Source organism: Varroa jacobsoni, unplaced genomic scaffold, assembly GCF_002532875.2.
Source record: "Varroa jacobsoni isolate VJ856 unplaced genomic scaffold, vjacob_1.0 scaffold_440, whole genome shotgun sequence".
Taxonomy (NCBI): Eukaryota; Metazoa; Arthropoda; class Arachnida; order Mesostigmata; family Varroidae; genus Varroa; species Varroa jacobsoni.
The window spans coordinates 128,273-139,026 of NW_019213342.1; the positions used below are offsets into that span (position 1 = coordinate 128,273).

Consider the following 10,754-nt stretch of genomic DNA (forward strand, 5'->3'; position numbering starts at 1 on the left):
ACGAGGGTGAGTGTCCACTGGGTCCACTCGGTTCAATAGACAGAAAGACCCAACGGAACGACGACCGACTCCGTTCCTCTGTCGACCTCTTTTTCTCTCGCTTTATCATCCTATACCTATCTCCCTAGACATGTCCGTCACACTTTGCGCGCTGCGGTGAACCCGACAACTCACTCCCGACAAAACGACACCGGCAACAACAACATGCGCCGCAGCGACGGAATCGCCTAACTCGTTGACGCATATGTAGCGTGTGTATTTAGTGCGCATGTGTGTCTGTGTATGTGTGTGACTGTCTGTTATGGAAGAAAAAATAGCACTAGGGAATGGATGGACTAACCACAAGGGCGACGTAGTTCGGCTTGTTTTCGAATGTGGGTTAAAAGAACGTGTATCGCTGTCATAAACATTATTGTATAAGAACGGCGAACGGTGAACGGTTTTGTTTTAGTTAGTATTACTGCTGTTATATTATCGATAAGCATTTACTATTATTATTATAGTTAAAAAATAATATGATTAGTGCTATGAGAGGTAAGAGAGGCAATGCAAAGATACTGTTCAGAGTGATCATTGTTTTGATTAGCAGCCACCTTGCGCCTACCGCACCTAACAGACGCGCCACACGCGTCCAGCTTTGGTCAACCAGGCTGTGAGCCTGATCACCCAACGCGTGCGAACAGATGGGAAGCTGGAGACAGGCGAGCTACTACTAGCAATTGCGAATCTGTACATGCATGACAGGAGCCTGATTAGCCTGGGACAAGGTCTAAGGAAGCCTGAGTGAGGGGACGGACCGTGTTTATATGGTACATAGGGACAGCATGAGATGTCATCTGACATCCAGTATTCCGCAACCATCGTACCAAACTCTTTATCCTCCACCTTGATTTGTCTCACCTTAGAGACTTCTGCACTTTCAGTTGGATGAGCATGAATCAAGATAATCTTGCGAGCAAGCTCTGCATCTTGTGCTCACCCAACTCAAGTGAGGTGGGATACATCGCGTAGACTGCACCCCTTTCCCTCCAATCCCCAATTTGGAGCCTGCCTCTGCCGTGTCGGGCTCACTCGGCAGCCTAGCATCAGGAAATTTTCCCTATCACGATAGGCTAAATAAGCAAATCATAAATGTGCTTATTTCTGTGTATGGGTGTTATTAGCAAACGGTATGTGTTTCTGTTTGAGAAACTGTATGATGCAAGAACAGATCTCTCGATAATCACGTGTGGGTAAGCTGTGTCACGCACACGAACTCAGTCTTTATCTATTCATTATCAGCACTGACCGGCGGCCACTCCTGTAATAAAAGGCCCTCATCACTAAGCAATATGACGGTTATCAAACGACTCTTGTGAATTGGATACACACAGACCCATTACTATGTACACTACTCATAACTTCAAGTAGCAGTTGGCTGCTTTACGTCGTAATTTCGTGCAGGACGCAATTGTAACAGCCGTGGATGACTACGATAATTAACCAATCAGCCCTAGAAAATTCTTTCAGAACCTTAGGTGTAGTCGAATGATGAGGTGATCCTGCGGATCCAACTACAGCTCTGTGTAACAATGTAAATGACACTGCGATTTGAATCTCATGAGTGTGAAGTTGGAAAGCTTCTCGGTATCATTTTTTTCTGCGCAGCCATAGCTTTGTTGCTAATAGTGTCTAACTTATAATCCATATGTCTTAAAGTAATACTTCCATGTGCTTGCAAGCCTTGAAAGCAATCTTTATAGTTGTAATTAACAAAAAATTGTCGTCGCTCCAGGTTCAGTTCTGAACGACAGAAAGGATTCGTTTTATACAATAAAAAGAAGGCAGAGTGATTGTTCTGGTGCTGGCATTAAGCGTTCTTAGTGAATGAGTTTACGAAATTGGTTTAGACGCCCGAAGACACAGTGTCGCTCTATTCGTCATTTTGGATGTATCGGGCAATTATTGAATCAATTTCCAGTTGATTTATTGGATATTGGTCCTTCTCACTACTTTCCACGAGTCCCCTTTTCCTGTAATGTTTTATCGCCAACTGAAACTGATGCGTCGCAGTATTTAGACGAGCATTTAAGGGCTAATACATGTGGTTGCGTTTGGTAAGCCAAAGGTTGTGCACAGTTTCGTACTTTATTCGAGAAAACCTTATTTGTCCTATTTGCCTGAGCAGATTAGTAACTTGCGCACAGGAGTCACAATGAAATTTATTAATGAACTCCAGTTCGCATGAAAAAATAATGACATTATCATCATCGTCACCGGCACGTTATGTCCTTGTCTATGCAAAAATTTTCCTTATAGCTGACGTTAAGCTGTCCTTCTACAGGCTTGATGCCGCTCTTTAGCACCACGACCAGCCTGGACAGACCGTGCACGAGAAGGCTGTTTTAGCTTGTAAAGAAATGTATGTTATCATACTTACGATTATGGTCTTGCAACAAAGGCACCGAAGTAGTCAATTCATTTGGCTATTTTTATAGGTCACGACGTTTAGTATTTCCCAAGCCTGATATTTTCTAACATCGTTGAATATGTGTTGAGTGCCAAACTTAGATGATATTTTCTTTCCATGTTGTTGCTTGGACAACAAGAAATACGCTAGATATCACTCTGCTTGATTTGGGAAAGAAACGTGGTCTCATCTATGCGTGGTTTTTTTCAGTTTGAAGCTATACCCCATGAGCGCGCAGAGTTATTGCGGTGCCATCCACGAGCACCCTAAGTTTCAGCTAATAGTTAACGATGGTGGCAGATTTTACTGTTGCAATATCTTATCTTGACAAACTTCTTTCTTGTTTACAATAAGGGAATGTGAGATAATCGCAGGTAGATTATCGTATCGATAGCATAATAGGCCTGAAGATTAGATACGATGCGTGCGCGATAGACAGTGATAGCTGGCAAATGCGAGGGTCCTTCCCACACGATATTCCTCGAATATAACACGAAGTAGGTCGTCAGTGCTGTTGTTATGAAATCTAGGTCCTGACTATTTTTTACGGAACGACGCATATTCGCTTACAAACATTTTGGAGCACAACGAACGAACGCGTAATGGCATAGATTATTAAGAAGTCATGTTTGCGTGACTTGCGCTTGAGGAAGGGTGACTTCGCTAGGAATCGCTAATTGATCCCTGAATACTAATTCCAGTTAGGGTGAAATAAATAAACGTGTCTATATTTTTCAATGGCCTCTACGATATACGAATCCACGAAATAGATAACATTATTGCAAATGCTTAGCTCCTGCAGAAAATAAGCCAGAAAACATCTGGTGAAGGATTAACTTAAATGAGTGGTTGTACGTCAACTTATGACGTTGGAAGTTGAAACCTGCGATAAGAGTAGGTCATTATCTCGAGCACGCACCAACAGAGTCGAAAGGGTCCATGCTTATATACAATTAAAAGAAGCATCGACGGTTATTAAGTGTGGCAAATAATTATTGTTCTAAAGCGATACTACTGAACTAAAGCGTTTCGATCAATAAGCTTTTGCCGACTTTTCTGGTACCACCGTAATCCCATCATTGTGAAGCTTCGGTGGTTTCCTAGGGAAGAATAGCGACAAGTAATTTTCGCGTCCCTCTGTTGAAACTAAACCAACATTATGTAAATTTTGCAGACGCAGAAACAGGTGACAGTCTAATGATGTAATATGGCGGATCCGTTCAAGTTCTCTCGCTTTTTGCCAGGTAATTGCATGTATACCTAGGCTGGAATTGTCATGGTGAAAGATGATGTCCTTTCTATTCACTCGTTTGAGTCGATTTATTTCAACGATTTAGCATCGTCTTGTCGCGTCCAGATCGATCGTTCCGCCAGACTGCAACAGCTCACATTGTAGGATTGCCTTACCAAACATATAGCATTAGCTTCGTGTGCATCGGTTCGGCTATTGTCATAGATTGTGTAGCGTACGTTACAAAGTTAAGCAGATGGGAACGTTCGATTGAGCAAGCTCGTTTGTTTCAACTCGTGTCATATTAAGCATTAACATGTTTCTTGTAGTCGGTTTTATTGAAATTAACGGAAGTAACGGATGTGTAACTCGTTAACGATTTCACGGCTGGTTACGTGTCGATCTTACTCAACTTTTGCGATAATTCCCTGAACCTTTTCTGTAGTTGATCGATCAGCATGAGGGGCGTCTTTCCATGGCTAAACCGACAAAAGTACTGAATTAATACGCTTCCTTCGACAAGCCAGCTTGGTGGTAACCAACAAAACAATTATTTTCGTGGACCTGAACAATTTTCATGGTAATGATGTTTTACAAAAAAAAAAATGTAGTTATATTAAAAGCATGCTTATCTAGAGTCGAAATAAAGCTATTCCAACAATTTTAACACATCTTAGCTTTTAAATGACCTCATACCACCTGAGATACATACCTTTAAACCTATCTAGCTAGAGAAATATTGACTTCTACGGCAAGCCCATATAAAATATTATATTAGTCTTGTGATATGTATCTAAGATATCATAATCGGCCGCGGTCTAAATACAAATTGAGATGCATGAATAAAGGTAAATAGCTGAATACCAGCTTAGATAATGGTCTCAATTTTTTGCAGGTGAACTAAAACGTACTGGAAATAGTTGTCAGGGTGCGTTTCAGTTCCCGTCAGGATGCACCGGTCTTCAATGTGATTACCAGATCGAGTGGCAGGTGGATAATTCTAGCGGACGCGATGAGGTTCAATTCCGTGTTCAGACGCGTTTCCCCGATCGTTGGACAGGAGTAGCTTTCTCAAAGAACGAAAAGATGGCAAGAAGTGACGCAATTATCGGTTGGGTCGAGAAAACAGGAAGGTTCTATGTATACGACGCGTAAGTTCGCTTTTTCTCTGACTGATTATCAGACTTTGTAGAGGAAATGTAGACATTTTGAGAAGCGACAACACTGTTGAAAGGTTATTTTGAACATTAGATCATTCCAACGAAAACAAACAATACTAAAGATCACTAGTTTTCGACTAAACGTCTCCGTGGTGTATTCAATTTAAATACTTTCAATGTTGATAGTAGTCATTTCATGGTCACTGGCATATCATCGAACGAAAGTTAAAATCCGTAACGTACAATTGCAAATCTTATAAATATAGACGATGACGTGCTCCTTTTGATGGATCCTTTTGTTGGTAATAATGAAGTGTCGGTATACATTGGCACAATTTTACTCCATAGAAGGTATTGCGTTTGTATGTGTTTATACGAGGCAAACGTCTTGGTTCCAAATGAGACTGTTTCCTTATAGTAGTCTTCGCAAGCGGGGACCGCATCGCAGACTTCCATGGACTGTCACGAAAGGGCTTCAATTGTAAAGTTCAACGTTCGCTCACGGGTTAGCTATTTGCGCAGTAGCCGCAGGTTTCGTCCCCCATAGATAAATGGGTTTGCGTAAATATGAGCCTGAACTGCATGAGCGTTCGAATCTTAATACCATACTTATTACTGACAAAAGTACAATAGTCTTAGATGAACCGAAAAACAATTGTAGCATCTATGACCCACTTGATTTCGGTGCGCCTACAAATCACCGTTGCTAACTTTGACACACCTATCAATCGAAAGCTGATTTAAATAATAAATAAATGTTAACCTTGGGTTACATAGATCATGAGTCTATATTAATGGTTTTAAATACTTGTTCTTTTTATATGGAAACACAAATATTTCAGTGAGGCGTGTTGACATGTAGAATTTAGTGGGCTCAATTATATTAGATGTATATGATTCTGTCGTATTTGGGTCTTTCCAGGTTCATGTCTGGTTATAGCCAACCTACGATTGACTCGTCGTCGGACATCTACAACACAACCGGCAGCTACCGTAACGGAGTCGTTACCCTGGAGTTTACCCGTAAGCGGAACACCGGTGATCGGGGCCAGGACCTGCGACTAGACGAATGCCTATACATCATGTACCCCGTTAAGGGGGGTACCTACAACAGCCTTGTCAAGCGCATTGGCAAACATGAAAGTACACCAGTAGTGTCAAATGAAAGGATCTGCATGAAACCCTGTTTTCAAAGCACAGGTGTCGTAACAGATTCAGACGCCGCAAAGAGCGTACCTGAACCCAAATCCGAACCTGAACCCAAACATGAACCTAAACCCAAATATGAACCTGAGGCCAAATCCGAACCAGAGCCAAAACCCGAGCCCGAACCAAAATTAGAGTCGGGAAACCACTTTAGTCAGAAACCTAAACCTGAACCAAACCCTGAGACTAAACCTAAAGCTGAGCCGGAACCTAAAGTTACGAAAAATGGCGACTGCCTCGGCGAGTTCCGTCATCCCAGTAACTGTGAGGGCGAAGCGTGTGAGTACACTTCGCAATGGGGATACAACGATAACACCGACATGATCGACTTCACGGTGACAACAAGAAGCAAGAAATGGACAGGTATTGGTTTCTCAAAAAATAAGCTCATGTCCGAGACGGACGCAATCCTTGGCTGGGTTGAAGAGACTGGTCGTTTTTTTATTATGGACGTTTGGATGGATAGCTACGAGGCTCCACTGCTCGATCCTAGTCAGGACATTGCCAACATATCTGGCGCTCGGGTCAATGGTATTACAACGTTGAAATTCTCCCGTAAAAGAACCTCTGGCGATCACACGCACGATTTACAGTTTACCGATAGTCAATGCCTATACGCGATGTTTCCCACTCAAGGTGGCGTGTTCAACGCTGTGTCGAAGAAAATCCGGAAACACGACGTTACGCCCATTGTATCCTCGAATCCTATTTGCATTCGCACTTGCAGTAAGTTTTTGTTAGTTTCAGTTACACTTTTATGTATTCAAACCCATGATATGCAGTGTAATCAGATAAATTCAATAATTACTTGCTGAAATAGATTACGATTGCTACGAAAGCATAGATAATAATTATAGTAACCGCTTGACTGTGCCCCATATCAAGAAAGCTATTTAACAATATATATATATATATACACAATTTCTTTGCTTAATGACTTCCCACATGCGCTGTGTTAACATTTCAGAGGTGGTGTCGACTGTTGCACATGCTGGGCCTGAACCCGAGCCCGAACCTGAACCTGACGATGTTCCAGAAACAGCTCCGGAACCCCCCGTGGCACAGCCTGATTACAAAGAGCCATCGGGGTCGGTGCATATCGAGAGGCCAGATGTTTATCTTGTCAAGGTTAAGCTTACCGAAAGATGGCTAAACGACTACAAGAGTCAAGGGTCCAACAAATACGACCGCCTCACGAAGCAAATCACTAATTCGGTTAGTGCGCATGACCTTATATCCCAGTATAAGCCTGAGCCAAATGTGATCGTCTTACGACACGTATGTTAATCTGGACAACCTATTTGTTTAATAACTCGATCACTGCATCCAATGCGATTGGATTGATTGCTCTTCTTTTTAGATCGGAACCGCGCTAGTCCAGATTCCGGGCTTTGTACGCTTAGAGCTCACCTCGCTAAAGGGAGATCCTTCAAACGAAGTAATTTATGCGGAAATGAGCGTCATCGTCAAGCCCGACGAAGATCAGAATGCTGTCAGTAATGTGTTAGCTGAAACTATCAAAAGCGGAAAGCTTGGAAGAAATCTCAGTGTAGATCCTGCGTACCTCGTGGTTCAGCAACTTATTCAAGATGACGAAGATAATGCTATTTTTACAGAGGATGGTGTGTTTAATAAAATCATATTAGCCTACATATTTTTGCAGCTGGTGATTGGTACAGAGCCATTCTAACAAATGTTCACATATATCGAGTGGAACAAAAACAGTTGTAACGTTTATATGGGGAAAAAGTTGGTCGTATATTTTAATGTAGCGTACGTGTATATCATTTATTCCAAAACTGTATTCAATGCATACTTTACATTGTTAACTAGTATTAATAATAATCGAATTTTTTATTTGTTCTTCCTATATATTCAGTCCGCGAAGAAGATGAGCCGATAAAAACAATTGCAGGTATCGAACAAACAAAGTTCGTCATTATCGCTGGTGGCGTGGGAGCTCTCATTGTGTTAATCTTCCTTCAGGCGTGCTGCATGCTTTGCAAAGACCGCAAAAATCGCGCCAAAGTCGCCAACCGGGTATATAAGCAGCATTTTTTTAAATAATTTTTTTAATAATAACATTTTTTTAATGTAAGTTGCAACGAATGTCTGCAGTAAGAATAGGCGCAGCTCCAGCATAATAACTTCGATGTCCTGATCCTAATTAATTCCAGTGTTTTGTTTTTACGAAAAATTTAAGCAGTAACCCCTTGAGCGGGAGCATCTCTAATAACTAATATGTAAAATGGAGTGAAATGTTATCCGCAAAAAAAATATCTTCAAATTAGGTATCACGTTAATCTAAAGCACCCCACACAGGAGCGCTAACGTTCAAGTTGATAGATTATTTTTTCTAATTTAACGAAAAAAACATTGGCCTGATTCCCCTAACGAGTCGTTATCTCGGAAGTTTATCCTGCGTTTACCTAATAACCAACAAAATATATGTAAGGAATCGTGCAGTTATTCCGTATTGTTTGTTCTCCAATTGAAATAATGGAGCGTACAACATTATCATATTCACTATTCAATTTAGTAACTGTTAGGGGTCTGCTTGATGCTCGCTAACTTAGCTTAGTGTACTTGCATACATTTTGGTTGGATTTCGGTTTTACAGGAGAAGCTTCTGATGGGCCCCAATTGGAAAGACTACTCCGCTACATCGAATTATAGCTATGAGAATTTTGCAGTAAAAGACGATTCACCAACGATGGAAGCACCACCTATGCGTAATGGAACCGGACAGCATAAGACCAGCGGACATACGCAACATCCGTCATCGAACGGCAACAGGACACATGGTACGACGCTCTCATATAACTACAAAACAGAAATCTTCGATACACAATAAATAGGCACGGAGATATGGCCAATTAGGAAGCGCGCGAAGACGCAGTAATGTATTGAAGAAGCAATTTTGACCGATGTAACCTATACTTCATAAAGATAAGTGCAGCATGATCCAACCATTACACACCCCTGATACGAATACGGCGCCGTAGCGCATAGTTTTATTTAAATGTCGATGCGTTAAACGATGTTGGATTAAATAGGCTTTCTTTTGCAGATCGACGATCTTCGCACCAGAGCCGAGATCGCCTCGACGGCTCTTCCCGGGTTGGAGGGCCTCGCGATTATCCGATGCGGGAGCGACTGATGCCTCGACCCGCGGAGCGTGTTCCCCGTCCAACAAGCCAAACGGAGAGCAATCCAGATTTTTACTTCATGCCATCACAAAGGCGATACTCGGGTGAGGTTGTCCGAGTGTTCGTCGACAACCCTGATTATAAGCTCTAATAGGTGCCATTAATGCTATACTAACAGAATGCAAACGCTTAGTGCTGATGTATACACGCATTGACTGCTCGTTCACGATTATTATAATCATCTTCTTAAAACGACGACAACGACAGCGGATAGAAATGGAAAGTAACTAAGTGGGCGCCCAAATTGAGCCCAACTTAAATACCGTTTTTTGATCATAAAGATAATCAGATAAAATATACCATCATGTAGGTACTGTTGCTTTTCTACCCAACAGCGGCATCAATATAAAACTCCCTCAGCTGGCTACAAATTTATATTGTGCACACATGTGCAAACAGTTGATATTGTGTGGCTGATATCGCACATCTGTGACCGTGTATGTAAGGTGTCGAGGGTTCCATAAGCATCCACTACAACCTCCACTAAAAATAATATTAACTGGGAAAAGCGCCTGTAGGTATGCATGGGAGTAATAAAAAGTTTACAGGAATAAAAAGGCAATTCGATGCTCAAAAGGACCTTTCTGTAGGCAAGCCTGGGACCGTAGTCCTTTAGACAAGACGCAAGGACATCAGGCAACAGATCGTATATTTGAGCTTCATTGGAGAGCTATTATTAGAGGCACAGCAAGACAGGTAATAGGATTTCGCTTTGGCTCCACGCCTGGCAGGAAATGAGAATGTCGTATTTTGTACATAGCATTTCCAGACAAAGGGGCAAATCCCCTCCGTACAAATCTATCAACGGCATGCAGTCTATCAGACAGACGATGCAGTCTGATAAAGGATTATTCATAAATTGTGTTTTATTAGGAAAAAGTAGTTTGGTTGGAGCTGTCCGAAGAGGTGTCAGCCAAATCACGCGAGTGGATTATTTCAAAAATTGATTGAGGGTTATAAACGGGATCGATCTTCCGCAGCTCGATCTTGACTCTCTTTGCTTTGATCTAAGAAGGTGGTTAAAATACTATCAACAACAACAACATCCAATGTTGTTGTTGTTGTTGTTGTTGTTATTATTCATGATAATGAAGATGATGCGGATGGTAATTATGATGTTGATTGAACAACAAAAAAATATTTATTTAAGAATAAGATCCCAATTTCGTCCTAACAAATGTCCTACTAAATGACGAAACTTTTGTTACATTCGCCGAATGCCATAAAAAGACCACGTAGATAGAAAAATATTGTTTTGTAAATAAACAAAGATAAATATAATAATGATAATAGTATCGAGCGACGAGTAAATTCATTTTTCGATGGATCCAGTAAACATTCCTCAATACTGATCAAATGAAAAGCCATGTATAATAATGAAGTGGTTATGAAATGTTTTACTTATATATATATATATATATATATATATATATACTATATATAGTAAAAACAAGTATTAAGTATTATTATCTGACATTTTTCACCTGATCAGTATTGAG

The 10,754-nt window shown here is 41.1% G+C and overlaps 1 protein-coding gene across 1 annotated transcript in view; it reads left to right on the forward strand.

Annotated features, from left to right (window-relative positions):
- LOC111260451 (uncharacterized) overlaps nt 1-10,550 on the forward strand; it is a 108,484-nt gene extending 97,934 nt beyond the window's left edge. Inside the window, exons 9-15 of the mRNA XM_086968334.1 lie at nt 4,576-4,831; nt 5,763-6,772; nt 7,014-7,261; nt 7,407-7,668; nt 7,926-8,086; nt 8,667-8,850; nt 9,117-10,550. Of these exons, the coding sequence (XP_086824460.1) occupies nt 4,576-4,831; nt 5,763-6,772; nt 7,014-7,261; nt 7,407-7,668; nt 7,926-8,086; nt 8,667-8,850; nt 9,117-9,346 (2,351 nt within the window). The 3' untranslated portion in view covers nt 9,347-10,550. The remainder of the gene's footprint in view (nt 1-4,575; nt 4,832-5,762; nt 6,773-7,013; nt 7,262-7,406; nt 7,669-7,925; nt 8,087-8,666; nt 8,851-9,116) is intronic.
- Nucleotides 10,551-10,754: the final 204 nt, after the last annotated feature.